Source organism: Xenopus laevis, chromosome 2S (assembly GCF_017654675.1).
Source record: "Xenopus laevis strain J_2021 chromosome 2S, Xenopus_laevis_v10.1, whole genome shotgun sequence".
Classification (NCBI taxonomy): Eukaryota; Metazoa; Chordata; class Amphibia; order Anura; family Pipidae; genus Xenopus; species Xenopus laevis.
Window position 1 is genome coordinate 40,487,007 of NC_054374.1, and position 27,595 is coordinate 40,514,601.

General features: G+C 39.0%; 1 protein-coding gene across 1 annotated transcript in view; it reads left to right on the plus strand.

Moving 5' to 3' along the window:
- The first annotated feature begins 808 nt into the window (after positions 1-808).
- The window catches only part of pitpnm3.S (PITPNM family member 3 S homeolog), a 251,653-nt gene continuing 224,866 nt past the window's right edge, over positions 809-27,595 (plus strand). The window contains exon 1 of the mRNA XM_041583703.1: positions 809-967. Within this exon, the coding sequence (XP_041439637.1) occupies positions 946-967 (22 nt within the window). The 5' untranslated portion in view covers positions 809-945. The remainder of the gene's footprint in view (positions 968-27,595) is intronic.

Genomic DNA, 27,595 nt, shown 5'->3' on the forward strand with positions numbered 1-27,595 from the left:
CAGAAAGCTCTGAATTAAATAAAGACTGTCTCCCGTTTTATCTAAATAATCCAGATTTTAAAAAATGTTTTGCTATTTCTCTGTATTAATAAAACAGCACCTTGTACTTAATCCAAACAGATATCATTAATCCTTATTGGAAGCAAAACCAGCCTATCTGGTTTATCTAATGTTTACATGATATCCTAGTAGACTTAAGGTATGAAGATCTAAATTATGGAAAACTCTGTTATCCGGAAAGCCCCAGGTCCCGAGCATTCTAGATAGCGGTCCCTATCTCTCTCTCTCTCTGCCATTACCCTAAAATGTTCTTATTTAGAAACTGACATTTCTACGCCAATCTTATTTTAAATTAACAAACATAGACTTTTGTGGTTATTCATTTATGCAGTTATGCATTTCCCAGTGATTATTATGATAGCAAATTGAGGTTGGGAAAGGTTTGTTTTGTGCCCTTTAATGCAAGACCTCAGTCGGCCTCAGAACTCAAGTCGGCTTTTATTGTTTACAGCAATTCTGGCAACATAAAATAACCAGTGGCGTTTGAGGTGTCGGGGAAAAATTTATCGAGGATACCGGGAACAAAAGTTTAGAAAGAGACCAGATTATTTTATTTTAAAACAGTGAATTGTGCCATTCTCATCAATTTTATTATTTTTTTTAATTTTTCTATGGATCCAGAAAGCCAGGCACATTTAGTGCAGTTGTACAAGCCTGTGAGAGATTTCATAATTGCAGCTTGTCTGTGGCCACTAGAGGCAGCCAAGCTAAATAAATGCCTAAAGAAGACTAAAGGAAAAGGGGGAGGATTACTGTAAAACACACAGCAGCTTTCAATGCTATGAAATAGCAAGCAGAGAGCAGCTGCAGGGAAAGGAATACTCTGTGACAAGACAGGAGGCAGTGGAATAGCTGAGAAAACACTACTTGGGGGAGAGGGTGGACATGGCTCAAGCGCAGCAGACAGGTAAGGGCACGGCAAGCACTCTGACATCCTTACTTTGTTTGGGTTTTTGGGTGGCATGGATAGTGTTACACTCAGAGGGCATCCTGTATAACAGCACTTGCTAACTGGGATACTAGTGGAACATTCTGCTATTTAACCTGGGAGTCTACAATGTGCTTTTTAGTTGATCCCAGACTAAACAGAAAGCAGCCTCTGCACCCCCTGTCACCCCCACAGCTACAGAGGGCAATAGGACAAATATACCTACAAGCAAAGTCAGCGGCTGAATGAAACAAATGCAACTTACTGTAGGAATGTAGAGCCGAGCCTGTTGCTGCTGATTGAATAAGTCTCCCCTGGGTCCACTTTAATATATGTTCAAGCACTTCTCCTATTCGGCCAATAGAATAGGCTCATGGGAAAAACAATTACAGGTATGGAACTTATTATCCAGAATGCTTGGGACCTGAGGATCTTTCTGTAACTTGTATCTTCATATCCAAGTCTACTAGAAAATCATGTAAACATTAGGGCTCTTACAGACGAGCGTTTTTACCTGCGCTCCCCTGCGTTGCACTTTCTTCCGTTTAGCCGCAGGTGAGCGCAGAAGTAGACACACTGAATTATTGTCAATGGGGCTGTACTCACACAGACGCATGTAAGCGCCAAATGCAGGTTGGGACGCAACATTTTACCTGCGTTCGGCACTTACATGCGTCTGTGTGAGTACAGCCCCATTGGCAATAATTTAGTGCGTCTACTCCTGCGCTCCCCTGCGGCTTAATGGAATAAAGCACAACGCAGGGGAGCGCAGGTAAAAACGCTAGTCTGTAAGAGCCCTAAAATAGGCTGGTTTTATCTCCAATAAGGATTAATTATATCTTAATTTGGATCAAGTACAAGGTACTGTTTTATTATTACAGAGAAAAGAGGAATTGTTTTTAAAAGTTTGCATTATTTAGCTAAAATGGAGTCTATGGGAGACAACCTTTCTGTAATTCTGAGCTTTCTGGATAATAGGTTTCTGGATAATGGATCCCATACCTGTACAAATAAAATAAAAAATACTTTAGTCGCAAAATAAGAAGTAAAGCGAAAACAGTGCTTGAAATGTAAATGAGATGCAATTTGAATGATATCAAACAAATAATCAATGTATCATCAGCTGCATGTTATGATTGCTGGAATTGATTGCACCCAATAGCTCACTATGTAATGTTTGCAAACAGTTTATGTCATGGGTTTTGTGAGCATCTATGCTGTTGCTGCCAATGAACCTCCCTGTGTTCTGTTGTTCTGCTGCAGTATGTCTGGCCAAGTTTTGTGTAGATACTGCCTTTCACAACCGATCGTTTTTATACTCTGATCTTTGGTAAGCTGAGCAGATCTTACCTATTGCATGATTCAATATCGCACCAGTTACCCTGTTAGTCTAATGATCTCACCTGCTGTTGAACTATACCTCGCAGAATGATGGGAAAGCCAAAATCTGAAAGTTGTAGATAGCTTTTAATTATCATCAAGGCAGAAACTGTTCTACTATAGAAACTGGTCCACTATAGAGCTTGGTCCAGTTATCAGGGCAGATCAATTGTATGATGCTAACTGGAATCTGAAGCTGTTAGTGGATTTTTGGCAAGATTTTTTTTAAGAGAATTGATAAGAGGTGGCTTTTGAAAATAGAACACAGCTGCAGCAGCAACAGAATATCCTGTAAGGAGATCTAGGTGCTTATTGAGATTGTTTCCAATCAACATAAAGCAGCTGCATCTGAACAGAGATCTGATTATTGTTATTGCATACAATCAAGATACAGCCGCTGCTAAGGAACCTTTTTTTTGCTGCCCTTCCCATGCATTCCGCTTTCTTCCGTTCAGCTGCAAAGAAGATCCACTAATGTTACAAATATTGCTTATTGACTTTGAGCACCTGCTGCAGAACCTCTTTGAAAGGAGAATCGCCCATTTTATTTAGATTATATTCAGCCAACATTACTGAGTTGTTAATAGACAAAAATAATGACAGAAACTAGTGCTATGAACTGCATGCTTTTTTTTTTTTTTTTTATAAAAGAGAGAACCCCAATATCAAAATACGGAGCTCAGAGTCTGATTTCATTATGTTTTGTGGCAAAATACATATTATATGCATTATCATCACTGTTTTCGATTTTCAAAATATAATGGTTGAGCTAATGATATAAACAGAACAGTGAATGAGATGCTCATAATGCCAGATGCATATAGCCCAAACTTGTTAAATTATAAAATAAGTTAATTTTTTTCATTATCATTTTCATTCAGCAGATGGTACTGTATAACTATTACAACTGTGTCACTCAATAGGCCGGTTTTGGTGGGACCTATAGTACATAGGACTGTTATTCTGAGCATGTTGTACTACATCTGATTGGACTAAATGCATTTCTAATAATGTCACATTTTACTGGATTTTATTGGGAAATATGAGGAGGGTTGTTTGATTTTGGAAACCAGACGTTCCTCTCATCTGAATGTATCACGGAGAAAATGTACAATATTTCAATCCTTGCTGAAAGAAACACACATCTATCCTTCTGCCACTCTGAAGTATCTGATGTCCCCCAGCTGGGGGACCTACTCACTTAACTTGAGAAAAATATTTCTCTTTGAAACCAGATCTCTGTGATTGACATAATTCTTTTCTGTAACAGGCATTACAAGTTACTGTCAGGGCAATCTTTAGGGATTGATGGCTTTTGGGGCAAGTGCCAGGTCCCTATATCGAAGGTGCCCACTCCCTCTACTCTGAGTTGCCGTCATTCCAGGGCCCCCCTCTTTATTTCTTGAGTGTGGTGTGCAGGGCAGGAGTCCTATTTACTGTCTCCTATGGCCCTGCTTACTGTCTTTTAAATGTTATTCCAGTAAAGCTCCTAGACAGTATATTTCCCATCTGCCCCTCTTTTTCTGGAGTGACCATAAAGTACAGACACACAGGAGAAACCTACTGTAGGATTTGTTATTATCGTGTCCATGGCTGGTTGAAATTAGGGGTTACCTGAATAGACAAGGTCTAATTGTGGAACATATAAGTTTGGGAGATCAGAGAGATCAAACTCCCAGAAGTTATTCCTGGACATGTCCCAGCCACAGCTCTGCCCCCCCCCAAAAGTCAACAAGTAAATCTACAAGACATGAAAAATCTGGAAAGAGTTTCAGCATTGTCAATTTAAGGTTTATATTTACTTTTGGAGGAATTGTAAAAAAAAAGGAGACTTTGTTGATACTGCAAGAGACTCAGAGGAGTTGGGACCAAAACTAGCAGAACATTTCTGGGAGATACATAGCTTTAAGGTGGCCATAGACGTGCAGGTTTAACTTCCTATCGGACGGATGGACGAACGATCGCTCTGTGCCATCTCCCGACCTGCCACTAACCTTTCAGATCAAATAAAATAGTAAGAAAACAGATCAGACAATGTTCTGCCCCTGACAGCAATCGTGCGAATGTTCGGTCCAACAAAAGCTAGTGACAGTCTCCCACTGAAATCGTCAGAGTGGCAATACATGCAGAGATATAGGGGGAAAATGACTAACCTGCGAAAATTCACCAGCGACGGCTTCGCACCCATCGCTACACTTCGCCACGCTCAGACAACGCTAATTTACTAAAATGCAAAGTTGCGTCCAGGGCGCTGAACCCTGGCGAATTTTCGGTAGAGTTACGTCAGCAATCAAAGCAAAGTTGCGCTAGTGTTGGCTAATTTGCATACGGCGGGAAGTGAAAGTTGAATGCACCTATATGTTGCATCAAATAGATTACATTACATTAAGTCCAGGGAAATAGATTACAGGGAAATACATTACATTACATTAAGTCCAGGGAACCTTAAAACAACTAAATAAAGTTGTTATAATGCCCTACACATGAGTCCAGTGTATAGTTTATGTGCCATATGTTAGGAAATGTAGGGGGGGAACCTGTGTACCCAAAAACATTTTTACGGACCTTTGTAGCCTATAACCCTGAAAAATTGAAAAGACGCTGGCGTTTTTTCAACACGGAAGTCCTATACAGTCCATTAAACTTTGCCTGGTCTGAGGTTGCGAAGGCAAGGCAGAACAGCTAACGTTCAGTAAAATCCTCATCTTAGTGAATTTGCGCAGTTACGTAAATTTGCCTGTCGTTAGGTGCTAGTGTCTATCTCCTTCGCTAGTGAATTTACGCCTGTGCCCGTTAGTAAATCGGTGAAGTACCGAAATTACCAATTGCCATGGCATGAAACGACCGATTGCCATGGCACGAAAAATTTCGGGAAACTCCACACACGGACCGAAAATCGTACGAAGCTGCATGTATGGCCAGCTTTAGTCATAAAACAACAGTCAGGCTACAGACTTAGGGGCCCATTTACTTAGCTCGAGTGAAGGAATAGAGGAAAAAAACTTCGAATTACGAATGGTTTTTTTGGCTACTTCGACCATCGAATGGGCTACTTCGACCTACAACATTCGACTTCGAATCGAGCGATTCAAACTAAAAATCGTTCCACTATTTGACCATTCGATAGTCGAAGTACTGTCTCTATCATTCGATATTCGGAGTCGAAGGATTTAACTTCGACAGTCGAATATCGAGGGTTAATTAACCCTCGATATTCGACCTTAAGTAAATTTGCCCCTTAATATCCACAAAATGAAGCCGACAAACCTGTGGCTATAACAGATAACTGAGTTACTGTATATTAGCAGTTTTGTTCTGTTCTCATCTAGGCAAAATATAGTAGTATAAATGGTGATATAAATTGCATTGAAAGGATCAGCTCTGTAAAAATAGTATCCATTAGCTTCTGTTATAATTCATGTTCCGCGGATTCTATTAGCTGCAATCAACAATCTTTCATAAAAAGAACAAGGGTCATTTCTGAACACACCGCGGTGTGCAAAGTGTACTTTTCAGATACAAATCATAAATCTTTTTTTTACTTACAATGCAGCATTTTCTTCCAGAATAGTTGTCTAATTGGGGTACCATGGGAAGCTGTGCCTAGTGCCCACTGTGATTGCGCAAATAATATGCCAGTTATTGCTAACATTTTCAGAGTGGGATTGTGTGATTCTGGTGTGTGGCATTAAAACATTAGCATGTGATTCTTTTCTGTTGGCACAGGTCTGGCAATTGTGACACTTCTTGGCAGCAAACCCAGGGCTCCGTAGCGTCAATAAGGGTAAAAGATAAAGATGTGCCAGGGGTGTATTTGATGCAAGTACCTAAAATTGCTGATTTTTTTCCTATAATACACAGATTTTAATAAATCATGTGACACAAGACACACAAGATATATTTAACAGGTATTAATGCCTTTTAGGTAATATCTATATCGCATAATGTCTGTTTTATACCTTATTTTAAATTAAAAGTTGATTTATAAAAGAAAACAAAAACAATCTCCTACCTGTCAACTACTGCAACTAACTGAACAAATAGAAATCCTTTACAAGTAATGGGATTTCCGTAACATTTTACTATTCTGTTGATATTTCCATTTTGACATTTACAACTATTTCAGCAAAAACGTTCTGGGGCTTTATAAACAGACCCATAAATAGTCCATTCCTACTTTGACAGGTACCACTGAAATATGTTGGAGTAGGATCCATTACTACTTCAACAGTTTATAAACAGGGCCCTTAATGTTAAACCAGACACTTTCCTGCAAGAACAAATTGAATTTATACTGCAGATTTTGGCTTATTTTCCAGCATTCCTTCTGTAAGCTAAAGCTCAGGCTTTCTAGTGGGGAAGACATATGAGTTTCCATGTACGAATCTGATATTTAGTAATTTGTTACTTGCACCTGCAACTGGTTTTTAATTATAAAGAAATTACTTTTCAGCAGAATAAAAACAAAAATCACTGTGATAAGCAAAGCTGATCAATAGTAAAGCATTTTGCAATTATATACACATTGAAGACAAGGGGACAATGGTCCAATCAATCAGTACCGGAGCATTTCTAGGTCTACAGCAATTTAGCCATGATTAGAGACAGCAGGCAAAATGTCTTTTCACTACTATGTGTATCCTCATTCAAATCCCGTAAACTGCACTTACCATAGGCCTGTTAAAGACTGATTTACTCCCTGCTGTTTATGACAATAGCAGAATCTAAAACGTGCTGATTTAGATGGAAGCTGCTGGATGCTTCTGCCTTACAAATTATTCATTTTGCATACATGCAGAGAATTTAGGCTGATACTCTGTAGTTTCTACTACCCAGGAACTAGAAGGATGACATGGCAACTTTATATTTCAGTCTCTATCATTAAAGTACAACTTGTAAGTGATAATATTAGCTGAATGTTATTGATTCTAATTATAGAAGGCATATAGAATGCAGTAGAAACATTCTTGGTGCATTGCCATATAAGTAGAGAATCTCACCAGTTTGTGGGGGTCTGGTTGCACATGCTTTATACCTACAGCTCAAGGTGGAGGTATCAGAGGAAGCATGAAACAATAGGCATTCACAGATCCCACGGACAGGCAATGTAAAGGAACTGCAGACTTTATTTAGGCAAATAATATACAAAGCCTTACACGTTTTGTGCACTTAGGCACTTAATCATATACTGGGAGGCCCAACTCAGTCCCAGACCTGCCAATTTGTAAACTAATACAAGATTCCTCTGCACTCAACCCATTATCAATATATTTAAGACAGAGACATTTTGTGCATACTGCTACTGAAATATGCCTTACCCTTTAAACAAAACAGGGATTGTTTGTCCATATATTGCAATATATTTAAGCTGGCCAACTACGTCAAAGTCATCCCATATATATATATATAATTTGTAAACTACAACTCACAGGTTTTCATATAAGGGTTGACACCTATCTGGTTTTGAACTAGACATCCCAGTTTTAGCAGGTGCTGTCTGGTTCTGAAAATAAAAAATATAGACAATCATACCCAGGCAACTCACCTGACAAAAGACATTAATTATAAACATAGGTGCTAAATAGCCCTAACATAGTTGCCTACAGCAACCTATCAGCAATAGTTTGGATTTGGGGGTCACAGTGTGGGTGCAGAACTTTTGCTGTCATAATAGACTTGTTTTATTAAAGATGGAAATCCTGTAGGTTTCAGTGATGCGTTCTTTGGTGGCAGTCATTTATTGGGCTATTATGAGGAGGTTGTGTGTTGCTGAAGCACATAGATCAGCGATATTTGTTCAACAAATAATATGTGTGGTCAGTCATAGCTTCATAGAGTCAGCACAACATTAAGGGGCAGATTTACATATGGTCGAATATCAAGGGTTAATTAACCCTCGATATTCGACTGCTGAATTGAAATCCTTCGACTTCGAATATTGAAGGATTTACCGCAAATAGTTCGATCGAACGAAAAATCGTTAGATTGAACGATTAAATCCTTCGAATCGTTTGATTCAAAGGATTTTAATCCATCGATCGAACAATTTTTCTTTGACCTAAAAATTGTTCCAAAGCCTATGCCAGGATGTAACCTTTGGCATAGCCCTCTTCAGATGCCAAAAAACACTCAAATAAATAAATGCATACTCTCCTTGCAGACTCAGATTGGCATTATAGTCCCTTGTCTCATTACAATCAGATGTTTAGCTGCATGATTGCTAAAGCTAAGGCGCAGCATTAAAACAATTCCCTTCCCTATAAATTGCCCAACATTCAGTTTGAATTCTGAGCAAAGGAAAAGAGCTGTTTGTTTATCCAAGATTCTTGTCAGTAGCAGAAGCCTGAGCACAGCCCTATCTCACTGCTGCATTTCCTCTTTATTGTTATTATTATTAGCACAGTTTATTTATAAAGCAGCAGTACAACAAGCACACAAGAGAAAGTGGTTCCAGTGCTTCAATTGTGTGATCTCTTGTCCATTCAGGAAAAATGCAATGTGAAAAAATATCATCGGAGCAGTGTTTGGGGAAATAACTAGGTACAAACATCCAGGGCTCGTATATAATAAGACACCGAGATCAGTAGCTGTAGGCAGAGCTGCTCCTGCCATGAGGCAAGGTGAGAAGGGGGGGCAGCATTGGGGCTGCCCATGAAACGCCCCTTGCTGTAGGTAGGAAGGGTGTTTGTAGCTTTATTAGAGCAAGATGGTCAACCAACAACAGAAAACTAGCCGTGCTGGACGAACAAGAATGTTCTAGTGCAGTGCTGTCCAACTTCTGTGCTACTAAGGGCCGGAATTTTTCTGGTCTACATGGTGAAGGGCCGATAATGAAGCCAATATTAGCCACTCCCTGTTATAGACCACACCACTTTAAACCACACCCATGTTACCACAAAACCATGTTCACATTCATAGCACACCAAAAAACCAAATGGACCAACCACTGCTCACTGCAGGGATATCACTCATATAAAAATTAAGTCATATTAAAACATACACTTAAATCCATATACCTCCTCCTCCCCTGTGAATAACATAGTATCCCCAGCACATGATTAAACACCTTAGGGGGCCCTAACAATAATTTTCAAACGCTAACAAACCCTCAGAACAAATACCAGACTTATGTTCCACAGGCAGAGCAGGGCACACAGGGAGCATAGGGAAGGCAGAGTATGGCACACACCGACAGAGTTTGGCACACCCAAGGAGAATAGGGCAGCCAGATTATGGCAGACAAGGAGCATAGGGCAGGCAGAGCATGGCACACACAGAGAGCAAAGGGCAGGCAGAGTTTAGCACACACAGGGAGCATGGGGCAGGCAGAGTATGGCACACACAGGAAGCATAGGGCAGAACAGAGCAGGAGACAGGGAAACCCATCAGGACCACTCTAAGATGTACTACATACAGTGACACAGTGCTGGTGCTCCATTAGCATTTTGAATAAGGTTTGACAGGTGAACAATGTGGGCAGTTCCAGTCTGGGTCTCAGGTGTGAACAGTACAGGGTTTTAGGATGTGAACAATTGTGTCACAAGTGTGAACAATACGGGGGAGATTACATGTGTGAACTATACAGGGGATTACAGTCTAAATTTGAGGTTTAAACAATGGGGTCTGTTAATCTCTGTAGTGATACCTATTAAATCTACACAAGGTAAGCAGACACAGCAGGCAGACTTTCATGTGGAGGGCCACACAAGGGGGGGGGGCGAGGGCCGCATGCAACCGGTGGGCCGTCAGTTGGACAGCACTGTTCTAGTGCATTATACTCTTAAAATAGAAGGAATGTGCTTAAAAGTAGTGTTTGGGGTTGATTCATTGAATATTTCAGCAAAAACCCTACTAGTCCCTCCCATCTGTTCCACTTCCTGCTGCCTCCTTTCCCAGGCTGTGCAGGGCAAACTGCACTGTATGATAGAAACCAGCTGGGTTGGCCTGATAGAGAGCTAAAGCCTGTCTTTACTTGTGTTACTGTAGGGCTGTGATTTGCTATGCCCCTCCTATTGTGCTTCTGGCAGGGAACAGTAGGACACACCCACCACTCATTTGAAACATGGACAGGGACCCTAGCAGATCTATAGGAAGCTCCATATAAAGGGGCCATTTTTAAAGATAATTAATTTATTTGTGGCAGGGCCGGAACTAGGGGCAGGCAGAGTAGGCACGTGCCTAGGGCGCAAAGCTGGGGGGGCGGCAGGCACGTACCTGCTCTGTCGCCTACCCCATGTCTGGTCCCCTCACTCCCCGTCTTCCTGCACGCCGATTCCGCGCATGTGCGCACGTGATTGACGCTTCCGCGCATGTGCACCGGCTTTAATACGTGCATGCTTCTGCGACGGCCCCGGTTTCCTAGGGCGCCTGCCCAGTGTGGCCCGGCTCTGATTTGTGGCCAAAATTTAAATCAGGACCATATATTATTCATTATCGCCTACAAAATTAGGGCTTATCAATTTATCCTATATGTCTCCTTTAAAGGGTATATAAACCAAAAAAATAACTTTTTGCCTAATGTAAGAAACTTGAATCCAAAGCATCTTTGCAATAAACATTCATTACACTTTTCAGTGGTTTTCTAGTTATTACTAAATGTGATTGCTACTGAAAGCAGGATCTCCTTTTCCATTCTTTTTTTCGCTTGGCAGTACAGACATTTGCAACAATGCAGCAGAAACAAACTGATTAACAAGATCCGTGAAGGACATTTACAAACAATTTCAAAGCATTGAAAAAACATTAATGTCTTTTAGTTCATGTTATTATTTTATAGAGTCAATAAGTTCTACAGAAACATTATATCATAAATATCAATGAAGGCCCCTATGACATTCACCATGGTTTATAAGAAGCCAATTAACCTGCATGTATGTCTTTGGAGTGTGGGATGAAAACTGCAGAAGCACAGAGAGAACACACACGTTAATTTTAAATTCTGTGGTGCAATTGCTTCGTCTTAGCTATATTTACCTTTATTCCACACAAGTAATTTGATGATTGAGGATGCTGGGGATACAAGTCAACAGCTGAGCCCATTGTCAAAATATTACCAAATATTTATCTTTATAGAATATAGTTAAACATTAAACAGTTACTATTCACACATTGTATATGCCTGTTACACAATAGAATCCACATACAATACTGAGTGTTTCAGACTAGGCTGGATCTAGTTGTTACAAGTCACTGCAACAATTCAGCTTGGGTGTGATCCTTGGCTTCCTGTCGGGCTTCTTGCATAAACATCTGTTAAACCAGTTACTCTAGGAATGCCAGATATGTGCAGTTATTAGAGAACTTTAAGGGAAAATAACTTCCTTATTGTATTTTTCCAGAATTAAACATTTTAGTGCAGCGAAATATGCTGGCGCTATATAAATAAATGTTATTAATAAAATAATAATTTTAGTTATGTTTCGTTAATCACGTTTGATTCCGTATTCCGCATATTTGCATTTGGATATAAGCTGCCATGCCATGATGGTTCCATTGCTACACTGAAAAATGCATTTCCACAGGTGTTCTGTACTGTACAAAAAAAATCATGAGCTGCCATAATACTCACCCCAGTTGAAAAATTGTGCAGACCTGTGCAGGTCAGTCAAGTTTTAACACTTCCATCTCTAAATTGTAACTTATGAATTTTACTTTGTGCATGGGACTGTAATGCTGCTGAAGCCACAAATGTTATTCCCAAAAAAGTAGGAAATACAGAAATGTCAACAATATTATATGACATCGGACTAAGGGGTCTGGGCCCACCAGTCTTCCGCATCAGGGGCCCCCAATCCTCCCCCAATGGTTAAGGGAGGTCAGAAGGCAGACAGGTCTGAGGCAGGTAGTAGGTCTGGGTCGGTGAGACTGGATTTTTTTCCTGGTGTCCTGCCTGCCCAGGCTATACCTGATTTTATATTATGATGTAGTGGTACCTGTGTTTGTGGCTTAAATAGTCAATTCTAATAGTTATAAGGGTGCCCAGATACTTTGCCATGTAGGGTACCCTTTGCTGTGCTGAACTGTACTAGTGGTGTGTGTAGTGAAGCATTTCCTGTAATGGAACACCCTGCATATCTAGCCAACACCTATAAATTAGGCCTGCTCCCCAAATCCCAGGATACAGAGCTCTATGTACTGCAGGTTAAACACTAATAGCTAGTTTGTGACCCGACCAGATAGGGGTGGCACACAGATAAAGATATTGTTGAAAAAATTGCATAGAGATTCTCTAGGCTCAATAATATCTGTAGCAATTTTAACTAATGTTACATGAGATTGTATTGGAGATTATTAATCCAAAAAATGTATCGCTAAAAACTTTAAACAAACAATGCACATTGTACTCTAAAATAATTGCAGCCAAACAAGCCGCAACAGTTGTGAAACACAAAGGGATGCTACAAAACAAGTTTTATTAGGTTTTATTAAAAGGGTGTTGGTGTGTATGGTTTATTTGGCATAAAATCAGAGCACTCAGGTCTCAGAATGTTTAGCTACAGTATATTTCATATCAAACTGCTTCCCGCTGTCATCCTGAAAAGACAAATGGTTAATGGAAAGACTGTGCTTTCAGTTACGCAGAAGGTCACAGTTGCCTTGAGTGCAAACTATGCAAGGTCTCTTGTAATGTTATTTAAGTTAAGTCACATTCGGATTTAATGGAATAGGGTGTTGGCAAAATTTAGCAAAATGGCAAAAAAATAACTAAACACATTCATGTCAACGAGCATTTTTACTATACATTAGAGACTATGGGTGTTTTTTTTCTTGGTGAAACCTGGCGAAATGCTAAATAGGGGTTCTATAATCAGAGATGGTTATGCCATACATAATGCCATGTGTATTATTTATACAAGGCAAAAAACCCAATGTATTTTAGTGATCTCAGTGCCAAAGGAGGTTAAAGTGATGCTGAAATGTTTCTATGAAAATTAGTAGGAATGTGTCAGCATTACTAATAAAGTCCACTGTCCAGAGCCAGAACTAAGGGTAGGCAGAAGACACACGTGCCTAGGGCTCAAAGGTGGAGGGGCGCCAGGCTAGTACCTCTTGTGAACCCTTGTGTCCCCCATCTCTGGTAGCTCATTGTGTATCCTTCAATATGGCTCTTTCACACATGTGCTCTCATTCACACACAGGATATGTATAGGGATATGGTAGTAGTGGACCCAGTGGTATAATTCAATGTTACTAGGCACCACAGCTTATTCAATTTAGGGCCCCACACTGATAACATTGATACATTAACCTATTTTATTAAGAAATATTACAATTGCATACTAATAAGGGCCTCATTTGGATTTCTGCACTTCTGGGCCTGAGACCGAAGGCTCCACTTCCTTTGTAGTTACTCTCTTGAGAGGAGCTTTCACTTTGCTAGCAAATTTAAGTTTTGCCTAAAGTTCACCTTTCAGCGGGACGATGATTCCATGTAATATATGGCTCAGCAACAAAAAGTTGAATGCTTTACAAAGCTCTGGTGTCAATCCCAAGTGGGGAACCTTTTAAAAACGTAAGTGTGCAAAGATCTGTCTGGCTAACCTGATCAATATGGAGAAATTCTTCCTGGAAGACTGGGTCAATATCTATACCAAACTATGTGCAAGCTGATACATGTGTAGCATACCCATGGGTGGGCCTGAGAAGTGTGTGAGTAGGGACTTGCTAACAAAGTACCCAGGATACCCTTAGGCTGTGGGAAATTCCATGTAACTCCCAGCATTGTGTAGTGGCCCCTTTAAGCGCCTTACCCTCAGGTGGATACTGGGTGTCTCCTGGTGCACATATCAATCAAGCTGAAAGTAACAGCACTCCAGAGTGCTTCAAATAAATGAACTTCTTTGTTGAGCAAAGTAGGCAGGCCTCTAGTGAAAAGAAGGTTTTCGTACAGCACCAGTAGATTAAAATGCCTTTATTAATACATTACATGGCAAACAGCCTGGTCCGGACCAGGCTGTTTGCCATGTAATGTATTAATAAAGGCATTTTAATCTATCAGTGCTGTACGAAAACCTTCTTTTTGGATTAATGGTGGAGGATGGACCACTGATGGTACGTGCACCCATTACTGCATTCATATTGGGGGATTTCAGCTGACTCAAGCAAACAGGTATAGGCCTCTAGTGAATGCAATAATTCTCAATGGCAGTTGGTGCAAATCTACATCAATCCCAAAGATCCTCTCAATAGATTGTAACACTCACAGTTAGGAATACTCTTGGTAACTTCTTCCCCAGTGGTAGTACTGCCTGTCTTTGTGATCCTTTCCCCAGCAGAGGTATATGTGGTGTTTATACAAATGGCCTGTAGATGTCACTGTGCCCAGACTTATATTGTGCATACTTCCTGACAGCTTAAAAGTGAAAGTTACTGTTGTATAATGGCTGCATGAGACTCTGCTAATAAAGCACTGTTATACTCTACTCATCCTAGGCTACCCAAAACATAACAGTATACTCATGGTGGTATCTTGCTCTCTGGCAGCTTCCCCTGCCCTTTTGCTCACCCACTCAATGGTGATATCTTGCTTCCTTGGCAGACCTCCTGCCCCTGAGCTCACCCTCTCACCGGTGGTGTCTTGCTTCCTGGCAAATATTCTGTCCTAAGATGACCCACTCATGTTCCTGTGCTGGCAGCTGATCACCGCAAGGGTACTAACCCCACTGTCCTCTTCGATGGGGCCTTGAGCTGCCTGGCTAAACAACCTGGCCCTGCCTTTTGCTCCTAAAGCGACTATAACATAAACTCCTACAGCTAGATGAACTGTTCCTATTTTGGACCCTGGTACTGTCCAGACCCACTCCTGTATCCACCTCCCTGCAAAGTGGGATCCAGGAAGAGAGCCCTAAGCATGTGAGTGTCCTCCCTTTTAAGTGCTGCCAACTTCTGGGCAAACTTAAACTACAATGGACCCAGGAAAAGGGACATAGCTGCCCAGATGAATTAAAGGACCACTTAGGTGTCCAAATACAGGGGAAACCTAAACCTCGGGGTCTCTACATTTGCTTTCTCTCTTATACTTAGTTGCTCTGAAATAAAAAAAAAAACAAACATTCAGTTTGTTATTTATTAATATGAAAATAAAAATATGCCAGGGGTTAAATACTTTATGCAGCACAGATAAAAAAAAACAGCAAATGTTAGTGCCCACCTCTAAATGTATTAAAAACTTAAATAAAATACTAATTTACTGGGGATATGGCACAAGAGCACTAAGGGGCAAAATCACAGTGCTTTAAGGTTCATACTTTAAGATTTGGAGAAGTTTGGAGAAAGTTGCACTAGGTTAGTAATGGACAGGTCAGAGATGTGCTTACATGCTGGGCTGATTTATATAACCCTGCCTGTCCCATCTTCAACATCACCAATGGAGGTGATAAGCGTGTGAGTGTATAAGTAAGAGAAACAATGTTAACATGAGGCTGGAACAGGGCAGAGAGGCTGGCAAGTGTTTGGGCTGGCAGCCATGTCTCTGGGGGCAGTTGGTAAAGCCAAACCTGCTCGACCTGTGAGCCAACCCAAGAATCAATACACTAGGTTTTGTAATGGGAGGGGGGTGCATTGTGGGTGGAAAGTAGTTTGAATGTTGGAAAACATAGAACAATGTCTGGGTGTACTATTGCCCCTTGCAGAATGTAGTAGGCATAAAAACCCTCACTAAAAATCAGATTTTGGAAAATCCTTGTTTAAAACTCTTTCATTTGCAATAAGCTTTCACTGGTAACAAAATGAAACAGATGGATAACTCCAAAGAGAACAAGTACACCTGCAAGAAAGGCCAACATGAAAGGAATAGGTGAATAAAAAGAAAATTAGCCAATGATTTGATATTATACAGTGCAAAAATCTAGCAGTATCTATGTTTTTCGCTTTTAAGCTCATGAAATCACTGAAAGAAAGCCATCAGGTATAAATGAAGCATTGCTCCCACGATTACTAGTTATTATGTAGAGGGAGAAATGACAGCTGATGCTAGGATGAACATGATAAAGCCAAAGTCTGCCAGCTGTTGAAATATAGACAGAACAATTGAATACAAAGGGAGTGCCCTGACCCATGGCAGCATTGAGCACATTTATTTTTATGATAAATGATAGAGCAATTTGCTCTAGATTATGTAAGCATTTATGAGTGACATTACATCTCTGTATTACAGATTCAGATATAAGAGTTTTGGTATAATCATGTGTTTTCAGCAGATGACAGTTTAGGTTTTGGTATAATCATTTGTTTTCAGCAGATGACAGTTTAGGGTGACTTAAATACAGTTTTAGTTGCTTTTAATTCTTTTGTTTTCCCATATGGGAAAATAGAACCTGCAATGTATGCATGGTGCTTGTACTTTTGGGCCAACTCCATTGAATATATATGAACTACAGGGGGTTAAGGGGTTAAACCCTGGGTGTGCAGCCTTCGTATTGGAAATAGTGTTTTCATAATGAAAGCATATATAATTACAAAATAAATTAATTACATATTTCCAATAATTTCAAACGTATTTGTAAATGTCACATATTGTAAACACTGCATCTACTTGTGTCAGCATTAGTATATATAAATACATTAACAAATACAATAATGTTATGCTATCCAAGGCACTGCTGGTTATGACTATATGTACCAGTGAATCAAAGTAGAGTACATCGGAGGATGAAGAATAGAGTGTTCTTTCCACTTTTATATTAACTGTTGCTGTTGAATTTCAAAAAATTTGTGATGCCGGCGACAAATCCAATGCACATTAATTTTAGCACAAATTCCCGAATTTATACGCCGGCGGCAAAATGCGGAAATTCTCTGCAAATTCGTGCCTGGCGAATAAATTCGCCCTTTACTAAACAATTCTAGTCTGAATTATTGCCGCTTCAATCCTGTTATGAATGTATTGATTATCAATACTACATATAATCTGAAACAGAAAGTGTTTCATACACACATAGAAAATTGGCAGGAGGCAAATTCTCTGTAGGAATATAATGAGATGTTTATGAATATCTGTTCTGGGGGTTGTTAGCAATGTGGTGGTGTCTGTACTGTGAGAACTGTGAGCCCTAAACTTACCATGTGAGTAACCAAAATGATTAGTATATATATATACCAATATATATATATATATATATATATATATATATATATATATATATATATATATATATATATATATATAAACATCAAGAAGAATGGATATATAAGGGGTTATTTACTAGCACAATATAAAATTTAAACTGCTGTAGATACCCTTAGTAAAACCAACATTCAGGGGTTTATTTATTAAAGTCAGAATGCCAAAAACTCAAAATAATTTTGTTTTTTTAACTATAAAATCCAAATTTTTTAGTGGAAAAGAAAAACTTGAATTTTTCGAGATTTATTAAACCCCGAGCATGGGAAAAGTCAGAATCTAAAAATCAGGCATCTCAGACCTGCCGAGGTTGTATATAAGTCACGGGGAGAGGTCCTTATACTATTTGGAAATTTCTGTGGTCTGTGCTGGAATTAGCCTGAAAATCCGACTATTTCGGGCTTTTCGGCAAAAATCAAAAAAATCTAACGATTCAGGAAAATATCCAAAAAAATCATATTTTTCACAATTTTTGCTAAATGTTTTGTGTTTGTCCCGATCCGAAATTTTTTTGATTTTTTAATAATAAATAAGGTCCAATCATGGATTCTAGTTTGGTCTGACTTTTTTCTTTAAAATAGTCCGAAAAATTCAGACTTTCATAAATAAGGCCCCCCACTTTGATTTTTAAGTTGATTTAGGGAAATACAGTATGGTCACTGCAGTTGAGTTCAAACTACAAAGTAGGGCAATGCATAGACAAATGAAACGAGCACTGGAGGCAAAGCCCTACTTCCCTGTTTTTTTGGGAGGGGGTTTCCCTGTTTTTTTGGGAGGGGGTCATGATAGCTCCCTCACAAAAATTTTATTCTCTATCACCATCAAAATTACATCTGCATGTGATTCTTTAGGCACAAGTACCTCTCCAAAATGTGCATTCTAATCTTAATGATTATAGAATCCCTTTAAGATGAGCTGCTACAGAGATTCTGAGTTACCATAACTGATTATACTCAGGTTGCAGAAAGTCCCATTTGATTGTTAATACTGTAACATAGCTAAGATAGCGAATACCCAGAGATGGATTCATTTTATTTCTTCTGTACCTTAAACATTGCGAGCAACTTCTGACCCTGCACATAGTGAGTAACAGATGCACCAGCCTTGCCTCTGTGCACTTCTCCCTCTGTGGTCTGAAGCATTTAATTATGACCACTTAGCAGTTATTAAAGATGAAAACAGTTTGTGGCTACGCAGTGCACAGTTAATTCAGAAAGATAATTATGCTGTGCATTGATCAGCTTACCCCTTGAAGATATTTAATGTTTATGGTTTCCTTTGCCAGAGATGCTTTGTCTTCTGAGTAGCAGAGGAAAATGGAAATGTCGCTCAATGCTTGGTTTGAAATGATTTCCTAAATCAGTAAAAAAGACATGCTTACCACATGGAAAGATGTCAGGACTGCCCCTGCTTAAAGACAGAGGTTAATGGGAAATATTTTGTTAAGAAACAAACGTTGGAAACCATTTTCTGTTCATACGTGTATCCTTGAGAATTACAGGGTTTGATTTATCAGTTCTGCACAATTAAATATCAATAAAAACAGTTCAGTACATGATGAAAATAATTGTTTGATTAGAGCTTTATATCTCTCAAAATCAGCAAGGAAAATGTAGGGGCTATGTTACATACTTAGGGGCAAATTTACTATAGGGCGAAGTGACTAACACGGATAAAAATTTGCCAGCACAACGTAATTTCGGTACTTCGTCGATTTACTAACGGTCACTGGGGTAACTTCGCTAGCGAAGGAGATAGACTCTAGCAGTACTTCGCTCCCTTACGCCTGCCTAATTTTCGCTCTGGCAAATGGACGTAACTATGCAAATTCATTAAGATGAAGATTTTACTGAACGTTACCTCTTGACCAGACTTGCCTTCGCCAGCTCAGACCAGGCGAAGTGCAACAGAGTATATAGGAATTCCTAAAAAAATAGCTGAAAATGTCCCAAAAAACGCTAGCGTCTTTTCCTTTTTCAGGGTGATAGGCTGAAAAACAGCGTACATTTTTTTGGGGTAACCGGCTTCCCCCCCAACATTTCCTAACATATAGCACATAAACTTTACACTGGGCTCATGTGTAGGGCAATATCCAACTTTATTTTATTTTATTAAGACTTCCCAGGCTTGTGTAGTGTAATGTATTTGCTGCAACATATATATCCATTGAACTTTAACTTCCCGCCGTATGCAAATTAGCCAATGCTAGCGCAACTTTGCTTCGCTTGGCACAGTAACGATGGCGAAACTTCACCAGTGTTCGGCGTCCTAGACGCAACTTTGGATTTTAGCGAATTAGCGTTGTTCTGGCAAATCTTCGCCTGGCGAAGTATTGCTCTGTGAACAAAGCCGTCGCTGGCAAATTTTCGGACGTTAGTGAATTCGCCCAATAGTCACAGCCATATCATATCATCTAGTAAGATTCTGGCATGATACTCTCTCTTTCTTGTGCCTAGATGAGATTCCCAAACTTATAAACTGAAGACAGAAGACACTGGAACTAGTTGAGGGCACTGAAACTCGATGATACATGTGTAGTTATCTGTCTAATAGACGCATTGGGCTATAACCGGCGTGCCCAAAAGGTAGATCGGGATCTACCAGTAGACCTGTAGCTGGTGATCAGTAGATCTCAAGACACTGTCAATAAACAGTTTGTCTAAATCACCCTCCTATTTTATGCTTTTCATTCAGATATTTATTTATAAGAAATAGTTGTTTGTTAGCAAAATACATTTCCTATACATTTCCGCATAAATCAGTATTTAAGCAATATTTTCTATGGAACAGAATTGATAACAATACTTTTATGGACGTAGATCATAATTGGACATCATCATTAAAAGTAGGCCTCACATTAGTAAAGTATGGGCACTCCTCGGCTAAAAGTTTACATACAGCTGCTCTCTCTACAAATGAGCCATATGTGATGTTGTTTTTGGAGGCAGAAAATCTGTCATTCAGTGTGAATTACTGTGGTGAGTGTGGCTGCATTTTCACATTTGCACTAGGACTATGACCTCTCGAAATTGGCAGTTGGCAAATAATGTTACCTGGTGATTGACTGCTATGCTACAACATCTAGCAGTAACATGCTTAAAGTGGGGCAGGGCAAAGTTTTTGGTGTGTGCATTGGTAGGGTGCTGGTGAGTAAATCCAGAGGTAGCAGGTTTTACCCAGTAATGTCACAGTGGTGTAACTCGTCCGCACCAACCTCCCTGCCACCTGCTTGCATGGCTGCATGCGAAAATTTGAAGAAGAAGCAGCTGGAGAGAAGGTATTTTGAAGCAATAGAGGAAGCCCTCCCTGCAGTCAAGACTTTTCCCTGAGTCCTCCACGGCCGTGGGCTCTGCTTCCTCTATAGTAAACACCAATGACCTTGATGCAATTAAAAGTAATGCAAGCACCAGCATAAGGTATGCAGAACTGACTGGTTCCTGTGTGCCTGGAGGCAGACCTGAAAGTGTGAGTGACCCTCACTTAGTAAGTGCTCCTTATTGGGGAGCACTGAGTTGTACATCTAATTACTATGCTGCACTTAGAACATCTTTGCCCTCAATACGGGTCATACTTTTCAGCTGCCAGAATGCTGTTCCCTCTGCACTAACCTTCTTCATTACAGCAAGCTACATCTGAATAGGTCCAAGGTAGTCATTAATGCATCCTTGCTTTTAGTTCCTTCAAAGATGAAGTTCTATACCTTTAGACCTGTCTTTGCCATTAAATAAGATCACTCAACACATGAAGCTCAAATGCGCCACAGGCATTTTTCTTTCTCCAACTCACTGTTGAGGTCTGTAAGCATGAGTGATAATATAATTGTCTCTAAAAGCGTGTTTGCATTCAGAGATGGCATCTAGCATATAACTTTCTAACATTTTCTGCCAGCTGTACAGCAACCCGTATCCTTTAATGTCTTTCTGTGCAGAGTGCAGAGTACATTTCTATATTTATACTATTACTATTTATACTATTTTTAGCTGCTTCTGAATGATGATAATCATTTATTTATAAAGTGCACAGTTTTTCCATTGTCATATCATGTACAGCACACAAAAAACGATAACGCTCTGTAAAGCACTTACACCGGAGAGCTTATAGTGTAGAGTAGATAGAGGTACAACAGGGATATTACATACAGAAAAAAGAAATTTATTATATACAAATTCACATTGCAGGCAAGTCTGAGTGAGTTTTTAAACAGCTGACCATTAAATGTTGCAGAAAATGTAAGGAAATTACTAAGTAAAGCCTGACGCGTTTTGTGCCTGCATGGAAATAAGTGCACAATTAGTTTCACCCATGCATTCATTTATTTGAAAATTGGGAAGTATGTCTATTTTAAGGGAAATATTTGAAATCAGGACATTATTTAGGAAATCCTATCTCAGGCAGAAAACACCAGAACAACAATTTTTGGCCATGGGTCAAAAGCAGCTTAAAGATTACAGTGTGTGGCGTATTTCATCCCACACTGGGACGTTTTCCCTGGAAACTCACAGGAAACAAGATATTTTGTTACATTATATAATATAATAGAACAGTGACAAAGCTGCCTGAGAGAGGGGTTTTTAATTAAGAAAAGGTGGAGTAGAAAAAATCATGGCTATTTACACAGCCACTTAAAACCCACTTTACCACCAGCAATAAAAAAAAATCACTATAACCATACCTCCCAACATTTTATAAGTAAAAAGAGGGACAAAAAATGTTTTGAAACGTAGCGCAGCGAAATTTTTTGACCACGTCACTTTCTGTGGCCACACCCCCTAATTACCATGTTCATTTTACAAAATTTGGCAGGTTATGAAAGTTTGAAACTATTTCTCCTTATCGCAAATGTTTTTTTTTGTCTCAAAATTGTGACAAAGTATCTTATTTGCACCTGTTAGCTGTTCTGGGCTCTCTGCTAAAAGCCAATTAAGTTAGAAACTTTGTTTCTTTTTCTGGCAGTTCAGTGCAGAGCAAATATGGACTTTCCAGTACAAATAAGGGACTGCAGGGTGAGCTGTCAAAAGAGGGACTGTCCCTCTGAAAAAGGGACAGTTGGGAGGTATGTAATACTGTGGGGGTTAAAGCCAGAAAGAATTGGAGGTCTAATTGTATATTCATACTGAATATCGTAAGGAGAGGGATTTGCATTCCATTTAATTAATTCTTAGTAAAACCTTCCCTTCAAAAGGCCTATTAATGCTTGTCATTAACGATAAAGGAATAGATGAAAATAAAATGTGTAATCTCATCCGTCACTTTAAAAGCCACCATTAGGATCTTTACTTTGACACCCAGAGCTGTGTTACCCCGTGAGTGAACTGCAAGCGATATAGAAGTGGCATGGCCTATGGCAGCAATACAGCTGAAGAGTGACTATTGTACATATTGCTGATATTAAGTGCTGCTGTATAAAGCACTTTCACTACTAAAAGAATCAGGAAACAGCTTTTGTGCCTTTGTGACCTTTAGAGTTACAGCTCTAGTGTAAATTCACAGCTCTATATAAAGCATGTGTGCGGAAAACTAATAAAGTGCAATAATGAAAGGAACCCATAGCAACTCTGGACTTGGTTATAAGTCAGGTTTATTCTTGTATTCAAATGATTGTAAGGGGAATCTTATATAATACACAAAAGCCATGAATATCCTGTAAATTATATCCTTATAAACGGTGAGTAGTGATGTCATCAGTTATAAACGGAGAGTAGTGATGTCATTTCTGTCACATGACTTACTAAAATTTGTGTATTATAATAAATAAAGTACCCCCAGTTGTAAAATCGTGTTTTTATATGGTCATGAAACTCCTCGGTAACTAATAATATCCTTATATTTTACAAGAGGGGGTACTTTATTCACTATATATTTGGATTTTAGTCAGGGATGCACTGAATCCAGGATTCAGTTCGGGATTCGGCCAAGATTCTGCCTTTTTCCTTGTGCCTGGCCGAACCGAATCCGAATCCTAATTTGCATATGTTACAAAACTAGGAAGTAAACCAATTTTTTCCTTTCCTGCCCCTAATTTGCATATGCAAATTAGGATTTGGTTCGGTATTCGGCCGATCTTCCAAGATGGATTCAAAATAATGGATTTGGTGCATCCCTTATTTTAGTAGAACCTTTTGAATACTGTAAATAGTATACAGTATATTTCCTACACTGGCATTACTACATAGAGTTGGGTGCCAAGTTTCATTACTTTCTGGATGTAATACTATTTACCTGTGAAGGATCATCAGAAGCGCACTTGCGGCTTACCGAGATATATGCAGGATTTATAAATACGAGCCGTGCTCTCCCCTGCCCGTTTTATTTGTTTGTATCCAGCAATAGTTTTATCCAGAATTTCCAATATATTTTGAGTTTTATCTATGCACTCGTATTTACAAGTAATGTCCCGGTAAGCCGCAAGTGTGCTTCCGCTGAACGCTTGACCAAGTTACCAGATCGGCTTTTACCGATTGTTTGCTCTCCTCTCTCCATGTGATGGGCTCCCATGCAGCGTATTTACCTGTGGCAAGACACAGAGATCACACACACACTATGCATTAGTATATCTTTAAAATAAAAAAAATATGAATATGGAATTGTTTTCGTGCAATTAATCTGCCATATAGGTTGGCAGTGGCTATGATCTAATATGAGCACCTGGCAGGAATGTTGAGATGTGTGATGATTTCTATTTTTAGTACAATGGGCAGTGTGCTCTACTTGTTCATTTTTCTAATATACCCATCAGTTGCCTTCAGCAAGGTTATAGGAATTCCTTTATACAAACCCTAATTTTTAGACAGCTTGACTTATGTTGTTTTCTCATGCCTAAGGTACAAAAATGTCCACAGATACAGAGGTTGTGCACCTCTACAACTACTTCCGCCAGCAAATAATGTTAAAAAACAATGCTGTAGATTTACAGTAGAGCAAAATGAGATGCACACTAGGGCTGATTTATGCTCCAAGGTGCTAAAATGCAGGTGCCAATGGTAACCAATCAGAAATTCGTTTTTATCGTTCTACTACAACTTAGAATGAAAACCAACGCCTGACAGGTTGCTGTCAGCAACTGTGGGCCTATGAGGACTGGATCGCCCAATGGGTTTTTTAAACACCTGACTGAATGCAGACAGTCCGAAATGCTCCATACACAGCCTGCCAATCTGCTGGTTTTAACAGCAATAATAATATAATATATAGGGGGCATGTCACTGTAACAATGATGTTTTTTCTCCTTATTTATGTTACTATTTTGTAATGCAAATCCACAATAAAGTTCTTTGCTTCCAAGGTCTAGCTACATGCTAACTGTAACAGAAACAGGTGTCAGGTTGGTCTCTGGCTTAGAAAGCAGTAACCTTAGACGGGAAATCTATTCCTTATCCTATGGACAGAAAATAAAAACCTTAAAGTAGAAAAGTGCTTAGTGATATAAAATATTCAGAGGACAAGGGCTTAATGCTGCAAGTCGGAATGAATGCAAATCAAGAGATGGAACAATTATGGCCTAATACTCAGAGGGCAGGAGAAGGACTAAAGGCAGTTGCAAGCTTTGTATCTGGCTTCTCTTTTATGCCTTTTTTTGTAAAATATTTCAACTGTTTATACATTTTTAAACATTGCCAGAGACAAAGTGTTCAGTATTTCAACTTTCTGTGCCCTTGGAGTGTGAATCAGTCCAAAATGTGCCTGTCAGTCTGAGAAACATAATGCAGTGCCGTGGGTTCTGGCAGCTGTCCCATAAACAGAGGGGTTTTATACTACAATTGTTGTGGGACAGAACTGTTGATGGGGACGATTTCTCTGTGGGGTCATTGGGATTAGATAACATTCTGAATCTATATTAATTCTGGTTTGCTTACGTTGATCTTTGAAACTTAACATACTTTGGACCGTGCTGCTGCAATTATTTTATGTAAAAAAAATCACATAGGTGGGATGTGTAATGAGTGACACGCTCAGTATAATATTAAAGGGACAGTAACACCAAAAAGTGAAAGTGTTTAAAAGGAATGACAAAATAATGTACTGTTGCCCTGCACTGTTAAAACTGGTTTGTGTTTGCTTCGGAAACTCTAATAGAGTTTATATAAACAAGCTGCTGTGTAGCCATGGGGGCAGCCATTCAAGCACAAGATACACAGTAGATACACAGGTAGTTTCTGAAGCAGATACATTTTCAAGTGGCTGCTTACACTTACGCCGGATTTGTTATTGGAGGTAGGTGATTGTCAGAAATTAGAACAAAGATATGTAAACCTTTTTTACGCATCAATGCCTGGCGATGTGTTTTTTTGCACAGCATAAAACATAGGCCCTTAATTGTTGCCATCTCTTGGCTACACAGTAGTACAGGTATGGAATCCATTATCCAGAAAAACATTATCCAGAAAGCTCCAACTTACAGGAAAGCCATCTTCCATAGACTCCATTATAATCAAACAATTTACATTTTTTAAAAATGGTTTCTTTGTAATAATAAAACAGTACCTTGTATTTGATCCCATCTAAGATATAATTGATCCTGATCTGGAGGTAAAACAATTATACTGGATTTATTTAATGATTAAAACACTTAAAATATGGAGATCCAAATTATGGAAAGATCCCTTATCCAAAAAAACTTCATCAAACTGTATTAACATAAAGGAGCAAAATAAAATTTCTAACAATAAATACAAATCTTTAGTCAGCCTTTCCCAACCACCAGCTGTCACATTTCTGACAAGTGGCACAAAATTAACCAAATATTCTGTACAATGTTGTAGAAGACCTATTGAGATGCCTGAAACTCCTTCCAGCAATGCTACAGTTACAAAGCTTACTTTTCTCACCAACTGCATGCAAATAACTATTCAAAAACCTGTCTTTAGTCCATGTAATGAAACATGGATATTGTTTAGAGCTAATAATATCTTTCGCCAGTGACAGACAATGCAATGTGGAGTGTCAGCAGGATCCATTACAGGTTCCTTTGTGAGCTGCTGCTTTAAATCACCTCTATTTTTACCTTGCATTTACCAACCCAGGTTTTTGATCCCTTGAAATGAAATCAAGCCTAAAGGAACTAACAATGGCCTATAGTATGTGAAACAAATAGACAAATAATGATCTAATTTCCTAACCCACCATGAGCCCTGAAATCTTCCTTATTTCTTATAAATGAAGGGTAAATAATGTGTTTGAAAGACCCAGTTAACATTATTGAGACAAATGCCATATGTTACTAAAACTAGTATGTATTTTTTTTTTCTCTTTATTTCTTCAAATCTATTTAGACAGACCTGGCAGTGTTGTTTCTGTTCCATACTTCTTTTACAAAGCATGTAGCAGATCTGCCCAAATTTTCCCATGTGGGGTATATCAAATGCCATAGAAAACAACTTAATGGGGAACTATCGTGAAAAATTTAAATTTAATATAAGCTTCATCATAATGAAACAATACATTTTTTAAATAAAATCAATTAAAAATTCTGAGCCGTTTCAGAAATTATCAAGTTTATCTTCACTCTCCCCCTCTAAGCATCTGTTTCCCTCTCCTCTAAGCATCTTCATTCTCCCTTCATATAGGAGTTGGGAGTCTAATTTTGAATGATGGTAAAATCCAATGTATCTTTAAGAGTGTCCGCCTTTTGCCTGGATGATGTATTAGAGCTCACTTTAATAAAATCGCCAGACATCATGTCTCTCTACATGCAGGATTTGTGCAAAAATACATTTATGTTGTTAGATTTTGTTTTTACTGGAATCAGTTATTTGGGTGAGCTCTAATACATCTGCTAGGAAAGGAAGCCCCCCTAAAAGATATATTGGATCTGTTAATGAAAATCTGACATCCAACTCCCGAATGAAGAGAAGATGCTGAGAGAAGAATAATGAAGATAAGCTTGATTATTTCAGAAATGCTACATATTTTTTTAATTGATTATATTTAGAAAGTTTCTTATTTCAGTAAGATGAAGCTAATAATAAATTTTTATTTTTGCTATAGTTCCCCTTTAATATCATGCAACTATGAGAAAATACATATTGCTATATAGATGAGTGGTGCACTGCACATAATCTCAAACAAATAGAGCAGGCACTTCCAAAGATCAGCCTTACGCGTTTCAT